General features: G+C 40.2%; 1 protein-coding gene across 2 annotated transcripts in view; it reads right to left on the bottom strand.

Annotated features, from left to right (window-relative positions):
* LOC125452094 (corticotropin-releasing factor receptor 2) overlaps window positions 1-23,818 on the bottom strand; it is a 228,547-nt gene that overhangs the window by 148,270 nt on the left and 56,459 nt on the right. Inside the window, exons 1-2 of one of the 2 annotated variants that reach the window (XM_048530089.2) lie at window positions 13,310-13,519; window positions 13,066-13,185 (exon numbers count right to left, since the gene is read on the bottom strand). In XM_048530089.2, coding sequence (XP_048386046.1) covers window positions 13,066-13,185; window positions 13,310-13,427 — 238 coding nt within the window. In that variant the 5' untranslated portion in view covers window positions 13,428-13,519. Of the gene's footprint in view, window positions 1-13,065; window positions 13,186-13,309; window positions 13,520-23,818 lie in introns of those variants that run through there. The other variant, XM_048530088.2, reaches the window with a different exon arrangement.

Genomic DNA, 23,818 nt, shown 5'->3' on the forward strand with positions numbered 1-23,818 from the left:
TTTGTTCTCACTTTTCATGCTACCAGCCTCCGCATCCAATGGATCATTCTCCAACATTTCAGACAACTGCAGCAGAACACCACCACCAAACACATCTTCTTCTCACTCCCGAAATGTCAGCTTTTGTGCTCCTGAGATGCTGCTTGGCCTGCTGTGTTCGTCCAGCCTCACATTTTATTATCTTCTTCTCACTCCCACTATCTGCATTTCACAGGGATCGTCCCAGAGGACACCCTGGACCATTTCTTGACCACCAACATCACCACTGTTGCCCACAACACCTTCCCGTGTAATGGCAGAAAGTGTAACACCTCCCCATTCACCTACTCCCTGCTCACCATCCAAGGAACTGAACAGTCTTTCCAGTTGAAGCAGTGTTTCATCTGTACCTCCTCTAATCTGGTGTAATGTATTTGCTGCACCCAATGTGGCCTACTCCACATTGGAGAAACCAAATACAGACTGGGTGACCACCCTGTAGAACACCTCCGGTCTGTGCGCAAGCATGACCCCAACCTTCCTGAAGCCAGTTGTTTTAACACAGTGTTCCGTTTGCATGCCCCCTATTCCTTCCTTGGCTGCAATGCTCTAACAACTCACAGAGAAAACCAAAGGAGCAACATCTCATGTTCAGACTAGGAGATAGTGGGAACTGCTGATGCTGGCGTCTAAGATAACAAGGCGTGGAGCTGGAGAAACACAGCAGGCCAGGCAGTATCAGATAGCTGGAAAGCTGACGTTTGGGTCTGGACTGTGCATTTCCAAAGAAGGATCCAGATCTGAAATGTCAGCTTTCCTGCTCCTCTGATGCTGCCTGGCCCGCTGTGTTCTTCCAGCTCCATACCTTGTTATCTCATCTTCAGATGAGGGATTTTACAACCTTTTGGTCTCAATATTGTGTTATACACTTTCAAATTGTGAATGCATTCCTTCCCTATCTTTTAGCTTTGCTTGTTGCATTCTCTGTCACCATGAACTGTCTCCCCGCTCCCCCCATCCCAGTGGGACTGTCTCGTCTTTCCAGTCTGGCAGTTAGACACACCATTGTTCTGCCATTCTCACAATCCGATCACTTAATCTGAACTATCAAAGTCCTTTCTCCTCCCAACACTCCAAAACTACACCCTGCCCCCATCCCCATAAATACTGTCCCCTCTACAGTTTACTTCAGCTCTGATGAACAGTCATCTGGAAAGCATTAGTTTGTTTTCTCTTCATGGATGCCGCCTGACCCACTGTGCTCTACAGCACTTTTTTCCAGCATCTGCAGTAATTCGCTCCAACAAGATCCAACTACCAATTAATCTTGTTGGAGGCGTGGATCACCAGCAATGGCTACCAGATCAGCAGTGACATGTGACTAGTTTGAATGATTAATTGCACAATTGTAAACAGGGAAGGGATAAGATCCTAAGAGCTAGGAACAAGGGTAGACAATACTCCGCTATTTAACATAATCGTGGCCTATCTCCTCTCAGCCTCAACCCTTCTCTTGTCCACTCCACACAATTCTTTAACTCATTACTGATTAAAAATCTATCTCCTCCTTGCATTTCTTCTGTTTCTCAGTATCCTTTCACCCTGGAGTAGTGGATTCCACTGATTCATGGCCAGTTGAGAGAAGTAATTCCTCCTCAACTCCACTTTACATTTGAAAACCCGGACCTTAAAACTAAATTGTTCCACAATGGGAAATATCCACTTTACTTCTACTTTGTCAATCCCCTTTAGCATCATACATATGTCAATTAGATCTTGTCTTATTCTTCTAACCTCTTGCAAATATAGGCAAAATTACTGAATCTTTCCTCATTTTCTCATGATGCCACTGGGGTTTTCCCAGCAGCTGGTGGGCACGGCCTTAAAATCCACGCACAGACATTGTCTGTAAATGACTTGTCAGCAGCTGGCTAGGGAGCCTAAGAAGGCCTCCCTGTGCTTGGGCCCTTGCTGAAGCAGTCACTAGGCCACAGGCCAATTTGAGGAGGGATTCCCCAGGTAAATCCAGACATCAGTGGACAGAAGATTGAAATCTCTTTAGTTGGTTCCTCAAGCTCAGTATCAGCAGCCTCTCAAGTGGGGTTACATCCTCAGAAACTTGCCCTTAAATGGACAGCGCTCCTCTAGGCCAGGTTTTAATTGTTGACCTCTAGGAAGCTCTCCTTAGTGAGTGTACTGTCATCAGTGAAGTGTCAGTAAATGGATAATAAAGTGTGAAGCTGGATGAACACAGCAGGCCAGGTACTACCTACTAACCTCATCCCACCTCCTTGACCTGTCCGTCTTCCCTGGACTGACCTATCCCTCCCTACCTCCCCACCTATACTCTCCTCTCCACCTATCTTCTTTTCTCTCCATCTTCGGTCTCCCCCTCTCTCCCTTTTTATTCCAGAACCCTCTCCCCATCCCCCTCTCTGAAGAAGGGTCCAGGCCCGAAACGTCAGCTTTTGTGCTCCTGAGATGCTGCTTGGCCTGCTGTGTTTATCCAGCTTCACACTTTATTATCTTGGATTCTCCAGCATCTGCAGTTCCCAATATCTCTGTCAGTAAATGCAAATGGTCCCAGCCTGCAACATTCTAAAGGGAATGAGATTTTAACTCTATAGAAAAAAATGAATTATTTATTATGACTCAGGTTTGGAGGACTGTGTTGTGCAATAGATTATTTTTCCTCTCAAGGTAAGCATGTTTTTACAGTCCTTTCAGATTAATGCTTCATTGCAATGCAAAATTCACCTTGGATCAACAAACCCCACAGTCAATGTTAAACTCCTTCCAATGGCTCACTTGATGGAAGCCGGAACTAAACTAAGTAAACAAGGCATATCATATGTCCGATTCCCAGTCTGTGATGTTCAATCAGTCTTTTAAAATGTGTCTTGTTCTTGACACTTTTCATTTTATGCTCATCAGGACTGGGACACCAGAAACCAAATTTAAAGGAAAACATTAATTTATACAGCATGAGAAGAGAATGCTGGTTGGTTGCAGCATCAGCAGCATGGAGAAACAGCAGGATTTGCTAACTGTCAATACTGGCAAGCTTATTAGCCTCAAATCTGACAGGTCAAGGTAAACTGTAATTAATAAGTGTCTGTCATGGGGAATGTAGTATTGATTCACGGTTTCCAGAACATTTTCTCAATAAAGGAGGTGCAATATATACACACAGAACTTTTACTGACACAGAACTGGAACTGTAGTGAATATATGTGGCTTCTGGCACAGACTAATTAAATGCACTGTGGAGCCAAATGATAGTCTTAAATTGGTTTCTGGTGCATTTCTGAGTATCAGCTGCATTACTGAGAAATGTTGTCCAATAGCAGAATTATGTCTAATGCTGGACCTTATGATCAGACTTTTACAAATATGGGCTGCTTGTGTATGATCAACATATTGTCCATTATGTGTTGTTTAGGCCAGTTAGTCTAAATGAATGTTGTGGGGAAAGTGGTACAGTTGACAATTAAAGAGGTTAGACGTAGGCATGTAGAACAGAGTAATCAAGAAAAGTCAGGATGATGTTGTGAAAAAGAAATCATCCTTAACTCATTTATTGGAATTTTTAAAGATGCACTATTGATAAAGGGAAGTATGGAAACATACTGTATTTGGATTTCCAGAAGGCACTTGGCAAGGTGTTATATTAAGGTTCATTGACATGGGAGGTGACATGTTAGTACAGATAGAAGATTGACCTGTTTACAGAAAGCAGAGTATGCATAAAATAAGTCTTTTTCTCATTAGTAGGAGGTAAGAACTGGAGTTCTGCAGGGGTCTGTAGGGTTCTGCCGGGGAGGAAAAGCACCGTAGCTAAAATTACAGATTTGAGAAAGATAAATCAGAAGGCGTGAAGAAGATATAAAGACGATGTGAGAAATAATATATCTGCAGACTGGCATAAATATGGGGATTGACTGAGTATGCCATAAACTTGCAGATAAAGTATGGTGTGGGGAACTGGTAAGTCATTCAGTTTGGCAGGACAAATGAAGAAGTAAAGCATAACTTAAATGGGGAATGACAACAAGAATTCTAAGGTTCTGTGGGATCCAGGTGTTGTCGTGCATGTGTCACAACATGTTATTCATATATAACAAGGAATTAGAAGGTTAATGGAATACTCTCCTTTATTATGAGTGGAATTGAACACAAAAATAGGGACATTATGCTGTAATTATATATTAATCATTGGAGAGATCACATCCTCAATACCCTGAGCCATTTTGGTCTGTTTATCTAAAGCATTGGAGATGGTTCAGAGGAGATTTACTTGATTGATAAATGACGTGAGCAGGTTACCTTATGATTAAAGATAGGATATATTGGATTTGTTTTCATTGGAATTTAAAAGAGTGAAGGGGGACTTAATTGAAGTATATAAGGCTTGAATAGACTTAACAAGATGGATGTGGAAAGGATATGTTTTCTTGTGGGTGAGCCCAGAACTAAGGAAAAGTGTTTAAAAATTTTGGGGTAACCTTGTTAACACAGATATGAGGGGATTTTTATTTTCTCTCACAGGGTTGTGTAGCTCTGGAACTCTGCCTCAGAAAGCACTGGAGGCAGGATCATCGAATATTTTCAAGTAGGAGGTAGACACATTCTTGAAAGACAAGCAAATCAAAGGTTATTGAGGGTAGATGGGGCCGCGGAATTCAAAACACAAATAAATTAGCAGGATGTATTGATCATGCAGCAGGCTCAAAGGGCCAAATGCCTCATGTTAGCACTTAAATTGTGTGTTCTTATGTTGTTAGAAATAAAAATCTAAGCATTTCAATTTGAAAGACCCCAAAATTATTTAAATTAAACTTAAACATCATGCATTTTTGTAATTTTTCGCTTAGAATTGGGGCAATGACCTTGATATTACAGCTAGAATGGTCTTTGCCTAATGCAAAGGGAAATGACAGGTTATCTCACATTTTCATTGTAAGGGTGAAAGGCTTCCATTTTCCCATTTGTTACCCAGCTGAACTATGATTGTTTCAATTATCACAGCAGCCTGATAGCTCTCTTGCACATTAGACAACAAAGAAAAATGCAGTATTCCACAGACCTAAAGTGCAGACCACAACAGTGTTTTGCAAAGTAATTTCCTAATTTTTTTTGTTGTCCTCAATGTAAATGTATGAAGCTAAATGTGTTGGATCATGTATGATTACAGTAAAATACTAGCCTATCCATCCAGCAGAAGGACATCTCACCATTGCTATTTAAAGAATGGTTAACAAGTTGCAGATGGTTGCTAGGTACTCTCTGATCACTGTTTTATAGTTAATGGAACTGCTTTGTGTTTTGCTGAGTCATTTAAAGTAGGGAGAAGTCTGTAGGCAGTCATGCTACACTTACAAAAAAGGTCTTGGTTGTATCTATAAGAGTTTAAGGCATATTGCTGATTCCCAGTCAGTGCATCATAATTTCAGTGACCCTTGGGCTTCAGCATGAGCTGATGATGCAGCAGGGACAGTAAATAAGAAAACATCCTACTTGTATCTGACTTAAGCTAAATGATGGGGTCAATGAGTCTGGGAGCTAACTGCTGAATGTTATTAATGTGGGGTTTTATGATCTATAGAAACAGATGTTCAAGAGCCAGGGCAAGTCAAGATCTTTAAAGTAAAATTGTACCAGCAGAATGGCAGGTTTTTTGTTTAGTTTGTACAAGTTTCCAGAATGTGAGATTTGGGAAAAAAAAAGCTCCAGGCAATCAGATTAAGAAAGAGGTCTCCAAGTTTTCAGAGCTGAATTTAAGTCTTCGGCTGTTACAGTATTGCGTCAGGATGGCTTAAAATAGTCAGTGCGTAACTCAGTACTCATGTGTCTTCGGGAGGAAGTGAGCGAATTATATTAATTCATATGTACAGAAAATCAGCTGAGTAATAAATCTTAAAGTGAAGATGGGGAGGTGACACTTTACAAGGGACTGAATATCTGCAAAGCATATTGCTGAGAAGATTGAATCATTCAAATTGTCAGAAGCATGTTTCTTGGGTATCTTGAAAAGGCACAAGGATTGGGTTGTAGTAGAATGCATAGACTGCAGTAAAGTCAGGATGTGCACGCTTACACAGTCTGCAGCAGCATATGTGAGATGTGTGTGTGCTAACTACATAAGAGTAAGTTAACCCATGAATGTGGAGTATGATATGAGATTATTGGCATCGGGGAAGGGAGAATAGAAGCAATGTCCTTGAGTAGTACTTGAGAACATGGTGGTAAGGTTATATTTTAAATTACAGTAACCAATTTCCTGTTGACTGACCCATAATGACACGAGAAAGAGAGTTTCAGGATTTTGACACAAAGATACCGAAGGAAAGGCAATTTATTTGCTAAATCTGGATGATAAACTGCATAGAGGAGGGCTTGCAGGTGGTGAAGTTCCTATGCAGCTGCTGCCTTGGTCTGCCTGGGTTTGGTGGCCATGGGGCTTGAAGGGGCTGGTTAAAGAGAAACAAGAATTTCTGCACTGCATCTTGTAGATGCTACTCAGTTTCAGTGGTGGGGGGAGTGGATGTGGTACCAGTCAAGTGGACTGCTTTGTTCTGGATAGTGTCAAGCTTTTTCAGTGTTCTTGGATCTGCACTCATCCAGGCAAGGGAGGAGTTTTCCATCACACTTCACTTTCATCCTTGAAGATGGTAGGCAGACTTTGGGGAGTTTGAGTTACTCACTGCAAATTACACTCTGACCTGCTGTCACTTTCAAGATACTTACACGGCTAGTCCTGTTTATTTTCTGGTCAATGGCAAACCTGAAAAGGTTGATAGTGGGTGATTCAGTGATGAAAAAACTATTGAATGTCAAGTGGTGTTGGTTAGATGCTGTGCTACTGGAGCTAGTCATTGCTTGCACTTGTGTGGCGCACATGTTACTTGCCATTTGTCAGTCAAAAATCTGGATATTGACCAGGTCTCATTGCATTTGGACATGGTCTGGTGCTGAACATTGTGTATCACCAGAAAACATCCTCACTTCCAACTTTATGATGGAAAGATAGTCATGCATGAATCAGCTAAAGATGGTTGGGTCAAGAATACTATGTTGAGGAACTCCTGAAGAAATGTCCAGGATTTGAGATGACTGACCTCCAAAACCACAATAATATTTTTTTTAACCACATATGACACTAACCAGTGGAGTTTTCCTCCTGATTCCACTGTTTCCAGTTTTGATGGGGCTCCTCCATGTCACAGTCTAATGTGGCCTTGATGTCAAGGGCAGTTACTCTCACCTCACCTCTGGAATTCAGCTTTTTTGTCCATATTTGATCAAGCCTGTAATGAAGTTGGGAGCTGAGTGGCCCTGGCAGAACTAAAACTGGGCATCACTGAGCAGGTTGTGGCTGAGCAAGTACAACTTGACAGCATTGTTGATGTCTCCTTCCAAGAATTTACTGCTCATTGAAAGTAGAGTAGCAATTAGTTATGGGCAGTAATTAGGCCATTTGTATTTCTCCTGATCTCTGTGGCAGACCAGGACATACCTGGGTAATACTCCACATTGTCAGATAAATGCCAGTGGTTTATTTGTACTGGAAGAGCTAGGCTAGGGGATTCGCAAGTTCTGGAGCACAAGTCTTCACTACTATTGCTGGGATATTGTCTAGGAGCATAGCTTCTGCAGTATCCAGAGCCTCAACTATTTCTTAGTATCATATGAAGTGAATAAAATTGGCTGACGACTGGCATCTTTGATACTGGGGACCTATGGAGGAGGCCGAGAGGGATCATCCACCCAGCACTTTGGTTGAAGACTATTACAAATGCTTCAACTTTATTCTTAACACTGATGTGCTGGGACGTTCTAAGATTGAGATTCGTGGGGCCTCATCCTCTAATGAGTTGCTTCACTGTCCATCAGTGCTCATGATAGATGTGGCAGAACTGCAAAGTTTGGGGCTGATCCGTTGGTTGTAGAGTTGCTTAATGCGGTCTATCACTTGCTGCTTATGATTTTTGACATGCATGTAGTCGTGCTTACCAACTTCACCAGGTTGGCATCTTATTTTGCTATGCCCTCCCGCACTCTTTGTTGAACCAGGGTTTATCCCTCGCTTGACTGTAACAGTAAATGAGTAAATGCCGAACCAAGAAAATCTAGATTGCATTGGAGTACAATTCAGCACTTCGTAGATGTTGGGTCTTGAGTTGCTAGATCTGTTAAAAGTTTATCCCATTTGCCATGGTGATAATGTTACACCACATGATGTAAGGTATTCTCAATGTAAACACTAGACTTTTCCCCACAAAGATTCTATGGTGATCACTCTTTCTGATCCTGTCACGGACAGATGCATCCATGTCAGATAGATTGGTGAGGATGAGGTAATGAATATTTTCACCTCTTTCTTGTTGGTTCCCTCATCACCAGACACAGAGCTAGTGTAACGACTATGCCCTTTAGGATTCAACCAGCTCAGTCAGTATGGCACTGCCAAACCACTTTTCGTGCTTGACATTGGTTTGTGATGCACCTAGGTCATTTATAACAGGATGGCATTTAAAAATGGATCTGTTTCTATTGACCATCCTGAACTTCCAATAACACAGTGGCCATGCTAGCATACCCACACTATTAAATCCAACTCTGCATCTCTAAGTTACCATTTCCTTCCAACCACTTGTCTACAGGGCTTCTTGGTCCACTGTGGACCCAGGTCATCTCTCCTCCGGTCCACTTCCAAAGCCTATCAGAAAATCCAGGGTCTTACACCTTGCCGTGTTGAGACAGCTTCATTGTAGGCAGTCTGTGCCATGAAGTACTTGTTGCACTTAGAATACATTTCACCTTCAGGGAGGTGCAGACTAGCTTTGAGTGGTGCTAGCCTGGTCTTAACCTAGGCCTCTTACTGAGATCAGCACTGGGCTGCATTCCACTATTATTTAAGTTAGCAATCAGCACAAAGTTTGCATGCAGCCCAGAATACTATGAACTGGAGCAGCTTAATCATCCATCACAAACTTGTGCTTACTTACAGGGCTTTGGAACATAGGATATTATCAATATTGTGGCGATATCTGTAGTTATCATAACAAGATCAGCCAGGTGAACCTCATAGAATGAGTTCCTTGATTGGGGCTGTTAACCTGGTCCAATCATGGACCCCTGGCTGACCGACATAAACAGGAGTGTCAGAGGTTCAGTTCACTCTGACAGCTGGCTTTGATGGAGATGGATCAGTGTCAAGAGCTCTCCACTTGTAAATAAAGGGTGACTTGGTGATGGGATGCCGGCCTCTGTGGAGTTTTTTTCAATATCCTTGTGACCTCAAACAATTGACAACTTTAAAATAATGAAGGGTTCAGATAAATTTCTAATGCATTATTTAAAATTGTTTGAGAGTGCCTCACATAGAATTATATGGAGCTCAAACAGTGTGTTCAGATGCCAGGAAGTAATGCATTTCATCAAGAATTGTCTGTCATTTTCTAGAATATACTGCCAAAATGTGAACTCAGTAAGTTGTTCCAGTAGACACTTGATGTGAGATGAGACATTTCCAATTATAGAAGGTAGGCAGTGAGTTATTTGTGATTCTGAGGAGCATTGGACATCTGATAAATCCTTGAGCCTTGTTTGATTACGCTGGTGAATCAGATAAACTTCCTCGCGCTATTCCTGAACTAACCACAGATTATTGTTTCCTGTTGTGTGTCTGGCTCTCCAAGTGATTATATGGTACAAGGAGGGGAATGGCGTACACAGTGGTATTGTTGTCTTATTATAATGAGCTTAATCAGTTAAATAATCTTGACTTGTCCTTCTCTGCGAATTTGTAAGTTTTTCCATTCATCTGGTATGGAAGCACTTAATACGGTGACTGTGTCGTTTAAACCTATGTTTATTGTATTCCCATTTGTTTTGTTGATTTTAGACTGCCCAGATCAGAAAACTCTCAGTTTCTGATTGTACCTTGTCATCTGATCTCAGTTTATTTGAGAACCTAGCTCATGCAATTGACCTCAGCTTCACTAGTTTGGGGAAATAGAGGGGGCTGTCAGTCTGAAAGCTATAAAGTTACTCCTGCTGTAAAAAATACATGCCTAGTGTGGTCTTCCAATAAAAAAGTTGAAATTGAAAGACTTTTGTTAGGCAAAAATATCAATGATAGGAATCAAACTGGGATAGATGGAGCTGGGGATACAGATAAATTACAGGCTGACTAAATGACAGATGATGTTCAAGGAGCTGAATGACATACGTACTGCTGTTTCTATGTCGAAATTGAACAAGGGCAGATCACAACATTTCAAATGTCAAGCCTATTTGAAGAGCCTGGTGAATGTCTGGAGAAAGGCATGAGGACAGTGAGTACAACGACATGAGGAGAGTGACCACTTTTGGAGCTGTACACAAAAACAAAAGATGACCAGAAATTAAAATTATGCAAAAGAAAAACATAAATGAAGATATAAAAATTGAGCTTGAACTTACACGTACATAAGTTGACAGTAGTAGTTTTAATTTTTAAAATCTGTAATTTCCCTTAAGGTTCTGTGTCAAGTGGCATTTTTCCATTGTATGTGCAACCCTGCATCTTCTCATCACAGAAGCATTCTTCACCTGTCAATTCAAGGAGCGCAACTACCTCCATTGTTGCTTCTGTTTCGGCATTCTGCATTTGCAAAATACTGCAGAATATTTCTTATATTTAAAGTTCAGTCTACATGGAAACATTTTTTATGAAGAGCATCAAGTTCTCCCAATTAGAGTTACTTGATGGGAATCAGGGCAGGAAATTTGTCAGATTGCTAGCACCCTGACCCAGGCGATATTGAAGTTAAGTATTTAGTACGTGTCATTTGTCCATTCTAGTTTATCTTGCAGGAAGAAAACATAATCCCTTCATCATATGTGAGATGCACTGCTAAATTTATCTTTCATTATTCTGATGGCATGTTTCTAATCTTACAGTCACAGTTTAATTCGAAGTTCACTTCTAGATTCCATCGGAGGGAAGAGGGTGAAATTAATCTACATCAGTAGCGTGAATTGGGTTCAAAGTGACTTGGCAACCTGTTTTAAAATCCATCTGATTTTCTTTACCATTCAAATCAACAAAATGTATGATACAGCTTGATATGAAATGAATTATGAATTCACTATTGATGAAGAAAAATTATACACTAATTTTTCTACATTAGTTACTACTACATTTGACTTCGCAGCAGTTCTTTTCCATTTAGGAGATGGAAGAACCCAACCTTCTCTAGATTTTCCTGATCATAACATAGATAGCCAGATAATTTTTGTTCATCTTTGGGTAACCAGTATGTTCTTTTATCAGTGAACACATGCTTCCACTCAGAAGTCAAACTAAATGACATCTTATTTGCAATTTTTGTCTTGTGATTATTTTTCAAACAACAAAACTAAAACATAAAGCAGTTCAACAGCAATGTTATAATGTAACAGCATCAACACTTTACAATGGGGTTTGCAGCTGAGTAAACATCTCCACTGACATTCGACAGAAAAATACTCTCAATTACAACTGTTTCTCTCTATAATCTTTCAATCACTGCCCGCCTGTTTTGTTCTCTGTAATCTCTTTCAACTTAGTGGTCTTACCTCTTATAAATTCCCTCTATCAATTATTTTAATGCAGGTATTAGCTCATTAAACCAAATCCTACTTTAAAGCTGCAAGTAATGCAGCATTATACAACAGCATCAAACAATTATCCATTAATTTCTAGGGTCATATTGACTGCAATCTTGGCATTTCACATCCTACAGATATGGTAATGGCTATGGTGTGAACAAGCCAACATTCATGATTTTAAATACAAACGTACAACACTGAAGGCCAATTAACTGTTTAGTTTCCAACAGGAGGTGAAAACTTGCACCCATATGTATTAGAATCATAGGCCATTTGAAACACAAGAGAAGGCCATTTGACCCATTCTGCCCATGCTCATTGATGAAAAGCTAGCCAGCCTAATCCCAAATTCCTGCACTTGATCCATAGCCCTACAGTTTATGGGCTCTTCAAATAGATATTCCAAGTCCATCTTAAATGTGGTGTGAGTTCTCTACCACCCTTTCAAGCAGGGACCTCCAGTTCCCATTATCTTTTCATAATCACACTCAGAGCGAGGTAAAAGGGAGATTGATAATGTCCTGCAAGGGGAGCTGCATACAAAAATCACACCCAAATGACATGCCAACATTTTAATGATGCAATGTAGGTAGAATTATGCTGCACAAAAGGAGGCCATTTGGCCATTGTGTCTGTGCCAGTAAAGCTGTACCACTGCTCCTTAGCCCTGGAGTTATTTTATATTTATATACATCCAATTCCATTGTGAAAGCTTTATCCTTTCATGCAATTTATTCAAGAACTTGTGAGGAAATAATAATTTCCTTTCCTTTTTTCTTAACCAGCCATCTCTAACCTGTCTCCATTGTTTTCTGCCCACATCTCGCCAATACTTTCCCTGCTTTGTGAAAATATTTTATAAGTTGAACAGCCCATTTTGAATCGCTGTTGGACATTTCTAAATACAAATCACACCGTCACATTTCCAGCTTGCAAAAACCACAGGAAAAGGCTGTGGGCGATCAAACTTTGAGGGGAACGATGTCCCTTTAAGTGAACCAATGCAAGAGGATCCAATGACATCACTACCACCTTAAAAAGACTAGAGCAAACCAGGAATGAATGAATGGACTCTCACGGCAGCATAGAGAACAGTAATGACAGTCACCGATTTGAGCTCCTCAGCTGCACTTCCGATTTATTGTTTCCAACGCAAACTCCTCACTTTTAACACATTGGAAAAAATCATACAAAATGCAGCTTGCACAAATTGAATTTAAACTGGCTCAGAAACATTAATGTGCAAGACGTCATTGGCTGCAATTAGGCTCAGAGACAACGCTACAGAGAGGGAAAAATGTTTAATTAAACAGAAATTTTCAGAGATGTTGTTTCAAAATAAATGATAATTGCGTCGAACTGTAAACCCAACAAAATGGAACGCGGCATCACATAATCTTTACATTTTTAAGAGTTTCACAAGTTTAAAACAAAGACAACTGTTCTTACTTGTGGTGTTGTATTTAACCCCATTGAAATACTCGGGGCAAGGTCTCGCTACGAGCTGTCCTGCTTTTGTCCTCGGCCAGCAAGTTCCTATCTGATCGGTTGTTGAATTACAATAAATACCTTGGGAAGAAGTTATGAAAACATAGAATTAAAATAAGAAACCATAGCAGTGATTGAAGAACAGTTAAACAAATAAACATATGCTAAAAAATCCACAAGTCTACGAGGTGTTACACTGTCCTACCAGTGAGGTCCACAATCGGGATAGGGTCAGGTTCATAGAAATGGTCTTGCAAGAGGTCTATCAGGCTGCAGTTGGGATCAAACTCGTCGATGATGATCTGAAAGATTGTCGAGTCCATGCTGCAGGTTTTGCCTGTGTGTGTGTGTGTGTGTGTGTGTGTGTACACTGTGTTCTGTTTCTCGGTGCTGCTACTTCAGCGGCTCTCTCCTCTCTCTGCCTTCCCTAAGATGTGCTTCTTGGTTTAAAACCTCACCTCTCTGTTAGATTCGCTCCACCTCTGTGGCCAATGGGAACGCAGCAGCTGCCCACGCCCGATCAAATATATCGGTGATTTGAGTGGTTTGTTCTGATTTCCGGATACTTCCCTACTTATCCATAAGTGTTATTCTTTCCAACGCTCTTCCGCCTATGTTCACCTGTCTATGCGCCGATCTATTTCCTCTGCTTCACATACGATCTACAGACCGCTCTAACTCCATCTCTTTCCATTTCCCCCGACTGTCTCTGTCAGCGCCCTCCGTCTCCGTGTCTCTGTCGGTCTTTGGTCGCTCTCCTCGTCCCATCACTTCATCTTTTTTTGTCTTTCTTTTTTGCGCAATCTATTTCAGTTTATCTCTATTTGTTGGTCCTTCCTCTGTTTATAACTCTTCAGTTTTTCAACTATTGTTTCTGCTGCCGTGGCTTTTCCCCCGTTTGCCATTCCTCCTTTGTTTCTCAGTGTTTCTTTCCCTTTTACTTTCGTGATTTTTTTCTTTGGCTGTCTACTTGTCACCTGCTGTGAGCATTTATCTTGATTTCAGCATCACTCTATCTCTGACTCTTAATGTCTTACTGTTGGCATCTGCTTCTCTCCAGCTCGCTGCCAGAATTTCTGTCTCGGCCTTTTTCATTTTCTGTCATTATTTGCATCTGTTGCTCTCTCGGTGTCTCTTACTGTCAGTGTCTCTGAATCTTGCTCTTGATCTACACCTGATTCTTTCTCTTACGGTCTCTCTCCCTTGTTCCCAATCAGTACGCTCGGACACTTGCTTTATCTGGACCTCTGTCCCTTGCTATCACTGTCACGGAAATGGTGGGAAACAGCACAATAAGACACACTAAAACAGCAACTTTCTCCCTTTTTTTGAAAGGATAAGAATGGCTTCGACCTCAGCCTTTACAATGAAACTCTAAATACCTTGCATGCATTTCCACAATTTATTCATTTACTTTTCCTGCCAGCAGTTGATTTCCACTTATTTTACATCAAAACATGAAGGTTATTATTCAATATTTCTCTCTTGGGTCCCTATCTGTCTTTGTCTCTTGCTGTCTATCTGTATCTCTTTGCCTCATACATTCTCTCGCTCTCACTTTCTCTCTCATTATCTCAAATTCTTCTTCTCTCTCCATCTGTTTCTTGCATTCTGTCAATGTTTTGCTTGCTGTTGGTACTTCTCTGCCTTACTCTCTATGTCTAACTCTGTCTCTTGTTTATTTTATGTTTTCTTGGTCCTTCACTGTTTGTATATTCCTGTCTGTTGCTCGCTATTTGTGTTTCCCTGTCCATTGCTCTCTCTCAGTAACTGCCTTTTGCTCCTTATCTGTCCTTCTCCATCTTTTGCTGCTTCTTTCCCTTTTTTATCTATCTGTCTCTCCTCGGCATTTGTTCTCCCTCTGTATTTCTCTCTATTTCAGTATCTCCTTATCTTGTCCTTTGGTTTCTCTCTCCCTTTTATCACTTGGAATAACTTTTTCACTCCTAGGAAACAAATACAACTCTAACAAACATACCATGGATTGTCAATCAACAGTACAAGTGGATGAGAGATCAGCCCAGGCTGCTGATTTATATACAGTGCCGTAAAACTCTGGCTTTCTGTCTGATTTCGGCCTGCCAACCACCTGCAGGTAATTATACTGGTACTTGAAAATGGGACTTTTGGATTTGAATGAAATTTAACACTGTGTCAACTAGGCTTATATGGTAACTCTTTTGTTTCTGAGTTACAAATTTGTGGGCTGACTTCAGTGAACTTTGGTGTTGAAGGATGCACTGTACTGTTGGAGTCATGCTTTGTGCATGCAGTTTTTATGCCGGTGGACCGAAAAGATCGCTTGGTACTATTTCAAACAAGAGCAAGCCTTGCTAATATTTATTCCTAATGCAACATCTAACAGCAGATTATCTGGTCATGTTGACATTGCTATTTCCAGGACCTTGCTGCATGTAAAATGCAGCCATGCTTTCCTACATTGAAACAGTTTCTACACTTCTAAAATAGATTTAATAGGCTGCAAAATACTTTAGGATGTTCTGAGGTCTTTCTTTCCTTTAACTGGAATGTTTGAATAACTTCTGTAATGATTTCACAAGTAAATTTGTTGTGCTTGAGGTGACTGTGCATAGAAATCAGAAGGACCTATATCTGATTAGTCCATAGAAATAAATCAATGATGTACATAATTTTATACAAACTATTTGGCGTGTTCTTAGAAATAGATTTGGAGTACTATTTATTCATTTATTTAAAGCTACTCTAGGGAATAGAAACAACTTGTTAGAAGATTGGGGTCTGCGCTTGAACTCCAAGGATACTAAACCCACGAAGAGATGCAATGGTACATTAGGTTCAAATTGCTGGTGAGTTTTTCCACGATAGATGCTAAGTTAAAAAAAAAACTCTCAGTTAAGACATTGCCTTTAATAAGTAATGAACAAAAAAATGAACAAGCAACACCTGCAATAACTTGGGAATATAAACAAAAAATGCATCACAATGAGTAAAATACTTCTGAAGTTAATACCTATGATAATATAACACATTTAGAGATATAGAAAACAGAAGCAATGGTAGACCATTCAGACCACTGAGTCTGCCGTGCCATTCAATATGAACATGGTTAATCCTCAGTCTGAATTGCTTACTCCAGGCCTCTCTCTATACTCCTTGACACTCAAGAAATTAATCTTTTTTTTAAATATGTTCAGTGTCTTGACCTGCATAGCTTTATGTCAAAGAAATTTCTAAAGGGTCACCAGATGTTTCCCTATATCAGCCCTAAACGTCCTGAAACCCTTTATTCTTGATCACATCACATCACCTCTCCAGAAAGGAGCAACATTATTCCTACCTATGTTTTGTCTGGTCCTGTCAGAATTTTGCATCTTTCTATGAGATTGCTCTCATTCTGCTGAACATCAGTGAATCCAAGCCTGACCCTTCCTGAGGTGCATAATCCTCATATGCCTACAAGGAATCCACCTAATGAACCTTCAATGCACTTGCTCTATGTCAAGTATATCTTTTCTTAGGTAAGAAGACCAAAGCTGCACACAATTCTTCAGGTTTGGTCTCACTGAAGTCTGTACCCAAATTGCCTGCAAACTAGGCTAACGTATCAGTGGCCTTCCTAGTAGCTGGCTGAACATGCATGCTTTCTTTTAGGAGCTGGTATACAAGGACACCTTGGTCCCTTTGCATATCAAGATATCCCAAATTCTCAGCAGTTAAATGATATTCCGCCCTTCCGATTTTCCTACTGAAGTGGGCAATGTCACACTTATTTACATTATACTGCATCTGATATATACTCACCACACGCTCAACTGAATTGCTTAGCAGTCACTTTGCATCTTTCTCAACACCACAATCAGCTTTGGTTTTGTGCCATTTTCAAACTTGATATTACAATTGATTCATTCATGCAAACCATTGACATATATTGTAAATAGTTGGTGCCCAAATACTAATCCATGCAGTACACCACTAACTGCTGACTTTACTCAAAAACAATCCTATTTCCTGTCTACTAATCAATTCACAATCCATGACAAAGTATTCCCTCCTGAATGATTGAATTTTGCACATTAGCCTCTTATATGGAATTTGAAAATCCAAATTCTCCATTGTCACTGATTGTCCCCTATCTATTCTAGAAATACATCCTCTAAATGCTGTGGTTGCTTTCTCAGCCGTGACTTCCTTTTCATAAATCCCTGTACACAGCCGCCTCTCAGATTTTCGTTGTTGGTTGATCAATCAATAAGGCAAAAACAATAGGAGAATAATCTGAATAATTTCCATTTACCTTGGCTCCTGGTTAATATTTATACCTGAGCCAATTTACTACAGCAGATTGTTACATCATGGTCACATTGTTGCTTAAGAGCATGTGATGTCTGCAAATTGCTTGTTGCATATCCTGCCCTATGACAAAAAATGTACTTCACTGTAAAGTGCTTTGGAACATTCAGAGATTCCTGTATAAATACAAGACTTATTATTTTTCTTATCTACATTTGTACAAAAACAATGACCACTTGAAAGAGATATTGGAGCACTACTGGGTTCTGCATATTCCTTTATTTACATAATTATTCCAGTGCATAAAATATTTTTTAACATGTTCATTGGTTATACCACAGAAGGAGGTAATTTGCCCCATTTGCAAACATTTTGGAAGATAAACACAGCCAGTACCAATTATGTACCTTTTCTCTGCAGCCCTTCTTCGGATAGTTAAGCAACGTTCCTTTAAAAGTCATGATTGAGTTTACTGCCACCATACTGCCAGGCTCAGCATTTAAGATCCTAACATCTCTTTGGATAACAAGAGTTTATCTCTTTCACCTTTGATATTTTTGCCATTCGCCTTAAGTTAGTAATGCCTGCTTCTTGAACCTTCTCCTGATGAGAAAGGTTTCTCCCTATGTAATCTGTCACTTTCCTCATGATTTTAAACATCTCTATTATGTTTCTTCTCAAATCTTTTTTAAAGAACAGCCCCAGCTTCTCTCATCTATCATTGGAACTGAAATCCCTCATCACTGTAATTATTCTTGTATGATTTTACCCTCTTCAATTCCTTTACATCCTTCCTGAAGTGTACAGAACAGAGAATGTTCTAAAGTGGTTTCTACATTGTCTTTAAGAAGACAAATGATGTGCCAGAGGGAGTTCTATTTTATTTATTTTTGGGGATGTCAATATTACTGGCAAAGTCAGCATTTATTATCCACCGTTAATTGTTCTTAAGGAAGTGGAGGTGGGCCATTTTCTTGATCACTGCAGTTTTCTGGGAGAGAGTTACAGAAATTTAATCCAGTGATAGTGAAGAAATGGCAATTTATTTCCAGGACAGGATGGCATATGGCAGGAAGTGATGTCCCATGCATCTATGTGCTTGTCTTTCAGAAATGCAGAGGTCATAGGTTTGGAAGATACTGTGAAGGTTTATCAGAAAGTTGCGGTAATGCGTTTTATAGATTGAAATCATCCTCACAAGGATTGTATACGGTTACTCTGACTAATAGTATCATAGTCAAGTGAATCCATGATGGGTAGCTTGGTGAGGCCAAGTCAAGCATACTTTTAAAAACCAAAAGAACTGTGGATGCTTTACAGTTCTTTTGGTTTTTATTTAATACTTAACTTACTGTCACATCTCCTCTAGGCATGCTCACCTTGAAGAAGTTCTGCTCCACTCTCCAACCTTTCCCAATCTCTCCAATCTTTCTTCTTGCCCACCAATATTAATTTCCACTGTCACTCCTGGTGTATCATTATCAACGCCTCTGTCTGTCCAATTGTTTTTCTCTCTCTTTGGTCTCTAGACTATCGTTTACTCCCTACCCCATCCATCTCACTATTTTCCTCCTATAAATTGACATTTTCCAAAATTGACAATCAGTTCTGAGGAACGGTCACCGGACCTGAAATGTTAACTCTATCTTTTTTTTCACAGATGCTGCCAGAACTGCTGAGATTTTCCAGCAACATCTGTTTTTGCTCAAGCATAATTTTCTTTCTTTTGGTTCTTTCACCATTTTTGACAGCTTAGTTTGAGATGATGTGTTTTAGGTCTTGGCTAATGCGACTAGTGATAGTGTCACTAAGCCACTCTTGTTGATGGCCATTATAGTCACCTAATAGAATGCACTCTGTACCTTTGCTGTCCTCACTACATCTCCCTAACCCTAAGCTTTTCGTAAGTTCTCAACACGACAGAGTACTGACTGTTAGCGAAGGAAGGACAGTAGGTTTTTTTAAATTCTTTCATGAGAAGTGAGTATTGCTGGTGACCATTTTTTGCCCAACCTTAATTGTCCTGAAACTTAATGCCTTGTTAGGACATTTTGAATGGCAGTTAAGAATCAACCGCATTGCTATGGGTCTGGAGTTACACGTAAACTAGATGATGTACAGATGGCAGATTATCTGCCATAAAGGACATTAGCGAACTACTTTGTTTTACAACAATTAACGATAATTTTATAGGCACCATCATGGATCTCAATTCCAGATTTTATTAATTGAATTCACCATAGAATCCCTACAGTGTGGAAGCAAGCCATTCAGCCCATTGAATCCACACTGCCCCTCCAAACAGCAGACCCATCTCCCCTCCACCCTTCCCTGTAATCCTGCATTTCCCAATTTCCTCGCATTAGCAGCCTCATTCCCCATTTCCTAATCCATTAGCCTGCACAATACAGACAGTTTAGTATAGCCTATACACTTATGCTGTACATCTTTGGGCTGTGGGAGGAGACTCGCACAGACACAGGGAGAATGTACAAATTCTACACGGACAATCGCCCAAAGGTGGAATCAAACCTAGGTCTCTGGAGACGTGAGACAGCAATGCTATCCACTGGGCCACCATGCCATTTAAATTCCATCAGTTTTGGCTCAGATTAATATAAGGTTTTCATGTTTACGTTTAACCCAATGCTGTGAGACATATGGAACCTGGACTGAATTGCTGAATGAAAAGTATGGAAATAGAAGGAGATGCATATTGATTCCAGGGTGGTTGCTTCTCGCTTGACTACACATCTGATGCTGCCTCATCTGATGGGACTGTCCTGCCAGGAGGATAGGATACAACCAGAGATGGACGTCTGGAACATTGACTGCTATGATACAGTGAGTAGAGATTAAGTCAGTTTCTTGCTTGACTAGTCTGATGGACAACTCTCCACTCTTAGCGCACATTACAGAATTGGACTTCGCATGGACAACTGGACAAAGTTTGTCTTTCTGGAACCTAGATTGATACCAGCTTGTCCATCTAGTTTTGTTCCTATTCAACCTTTATGAACCAGTTTGATACAATTGTTTTTATTGAATTTAACTTTCCATATGTGCCATGAGGCATTTAAACTTCAGTACATCAGTCTGGGCCAGTAAATTACAAATCCAATAACAAAGCGCTCTCATTTCTGTGAACCTGATGAGGAGCTTAGTTGAAGAATACATTTTGGGAATTGCAGTGCACACTAGAGTGTGTCAGAAGACAGATGATTTGCATAGCAACATTGTGCTAGTTTACATTTCTAATGTTTTATGTAACAAACAATAGCATTTTAACGGAAGTCAGCCAAGTGCGGAGTGATTTCGTGATAGTAAGGAATGCATCATTTTGCTATAAAAAGTAAATGCAGGAAAAAGTAATTCTTTGAGTTAAGTAGAAGGACAGGTTCCCTGTAGTATGCCTTAGACATGGGATGAATAATGTGCCCACTATGCCCTGACGTTTATTGCAACACTAAAAGGATTTCAGTCAGTGTCTTTTCATTTTCATTCAGACATCAAATTCAGACTGATGTATAATAGGATTCAAATAGCTAACAATCAAATGTAGAACATGAAATCTATGAGAAAGATATATTCAGAAATGGGGAGATATTCAAACAGCCAAAGCAGATAGCTAGGACAAAAATAAATCTGTATCTATGTTGAGAACTGATGTATAGGTAGGTAGCAAGATAGTTAAACATTGATGGAGATGGTAGGTTAATCAAAATAGCTGGAGAGCAATTGAGAGACCACAAGAGTTGCATTTGAAAATAAACATAATTTCGGATGGATGTAGCATATTAAGAGATTGAGAGGGATGCCAATTCAAGTACAAGCTTGTTTAATACAAACAGTTTTAAAGTAGATACAAGTGGAGATACGTAAGTAGAAAAATGCCTATAGAGAATGATGGATAAAGCTTTTGTATACGGATAGATACAGTGCAAGAAATTGAGTGAGAGATAACTGGCTATAGGTTTTACGCAGTTAGGTAAGGGAGCAAGCCATGTATAAATGCAAATAAAGGTTCAGAGTAGATAAGTGACTGTTGCCACCAATGGATAGTTTTAAAAGCACTGATATTTTATTCATATTCAGAAAAACACAAGAACATAAGAAATAGAAGCCTCCTCTTCTGTTCATTAAGATAATAGTTGATCCTAATTGTTTCTTCAGCTCACTTTCCTATCTGTCCTCATAGCCCACAACTTCCTCACCAATCAATAGTTTATCTAACACAACTTTGAAAATGTTCAAAGACACAACCTCCATCGCTTTATGGTGAAGACAATTAGAGTCATAGAGTCACACAGCACGGAAACAGACACTTCAACCCAACTCCTCTGTCCTGTCCACACATTCCAGTCTGACCTAGTCCCATTTGCCAGCATTTGACCAATGTCTTGCTAAACTCTTCCTATTCATACACCCATTCAGATGCCTTTTAAATGTTGCAATTGTACCTGCCTCCACCACTTCCTCTAGCAGCTCATTCCATACATGCACCACTCCCTACATTAAAAGTTACCCATCAGGTTCTTTTTAAATCTTTCCCCTCTCACTTTAAACCTATGCCCTCCCCCATCCTAGGATAAAGACCTTGACTATTCATTTTATTCATGCCCCTTGTGATTTCATAAGGCCACCCTTTTAAATGGCCTCTATAAAGACATCCCTCAAGCCTCCGAAGCTCCAGGGAATAAAATCCCCAGTCTATTCAGCCTCATGCTATAACTCAAACCCTCCATTGCCAGCAACATCCTTGTAAATCTTTTCAGAACCCTTTGAAATTTAACAGTAATTTAACAATTAATTCTTGCAATAGAAGGGTGACCAGAATTGTATGCAGTATTCTAAAAACAGCCTTACCAGTGTCCTGTACAGTCGCAACATGATGTCCCAACTCCTATTCTCAACGTTCTGACCAATGAAGGCAAGTGAGCCAAATGCCATCTTCACTACCCTGTCTACTTCTGATTCCATTTTCAAGGAAATTTGTACCTGCATCCCAGGTCTCTTTATTTGACAATCCTCCCCAGAGTGCTAACATTAATTGTATGGGTCCTGCTCTGATTTACCTCACCAAAATGCAACACCTCACATTTATGTAAATTATATTCCATATGCCACACCTTGGCTCATTGGCACATCTGATCAAGGTCCTATTGTATTTTGAGATAATTGTCTTCACCATCCAGAACACCACCTATTTTGGGGTCATCTGCAAACTTGCCTAGGCCTCCAATACTTAGACCTAAATGGCAAAAAGCAGTGGAACCAGCGCTGATCCTTGTGACATGCCACTAGTCTGAAAAGCAAACCTCTACTATCACCCTCTCTCTCCTGCCTTCAAGCCAATTTTGTAGCCGATTAGCTAGGTCCTCCTGGATCCCATGCGATCTAATCTTACAAAGCTGTTTCCATGTAGAACCTAGTGGGGGCGGGTGTCAGGGGGTGCAAGGGGTTGGAGGGGTTCATGGGTGATGAATTGTGGAGATTTTTTTATTCCCCAGGAGTGAAGGAATGGTGCTGCAGTTCCACGTCGGGATGTTTTGTAACTTGAAGGGAACTTGAGGCTGCACGTGTTCCACTGTGTCTGCTGCCCTTTGTGATACAGTTCATGGATTTGGAAAGAACTAGCAAATGAGCCTTGGCAAGTTGCCATCCTTTACATGGCACATACTGCTACTCTGTGTCAGTGCCACATGAAGTGCATTTTGAAGGCTGTGGATAACATGACAATCGAGTGAGTTTTTTGACCTGGAGGGCATTGAGTTTCTTGAATGTTGCAGCAGGTGTACTCATTCAGACATTTGGAGAATATTCCATCACTCCTGACTTGTGCTGTGCAGTTGTTTGAAATGCTTTGCAGAGTCAGGAAGTAAGTTACTCATTAGAGATTTCTCACTTTCTGACCTCCTCAGCGACAGTTTATATGGCTGGTCCAATTTCTGACTGCTGATAGCCCCTTTCTCTGTGTTTAGATAATAGGGGGCTTTAATATCTGCTAGTCCCATTGGATGTCAAAGAGTTAAGGCTAGCTTCTCTCTGTGGTGATGATCATTGCTTGACATTTATGTCTGAATGTTCAGCCTGGCTGACACATGGACATGGACTGTTTTAATTTCTGAGAAGTTGCAAATGGTATAGAACATTGTCGACATCCTATTTAGGATCTAATGTTGGAAGGAAGATCATTGGGAGTAAGCAGCTCAAGATCGCACACCTCGGACACAGGCCTGAAGATGTCTTCTAGTGATGTCCTAAGATCAAGATATTTGGCCATCAGGAATCACAGTATTCCAAATGTTAAGCATAAGGGATACATATATTTTATTTCAAAAATAAACTGGAAAGAGAAGTTTAATCCAAGTGTTGTTTTTGCAACTTGAAGGAAAAGTAGAACTGTGTGATCATTTATTTGTTACAGGACAGAATGTAATTC

This window comes from Stegostoma tigrinum, chromosome 5 (assembly GCF_030684315.1).
Source record: "Stegostoma tigrinum isolate sSteTig4 chromosome 5, sSteTig4.hap1, whole genome shotgun sequence".
NCBI lineage: Eukaryota > Metazoa > Chordata > Chondrichthyes > Orectolobiformes > Stegostomatidae > Stegostoma > Stegostoma tigrinum.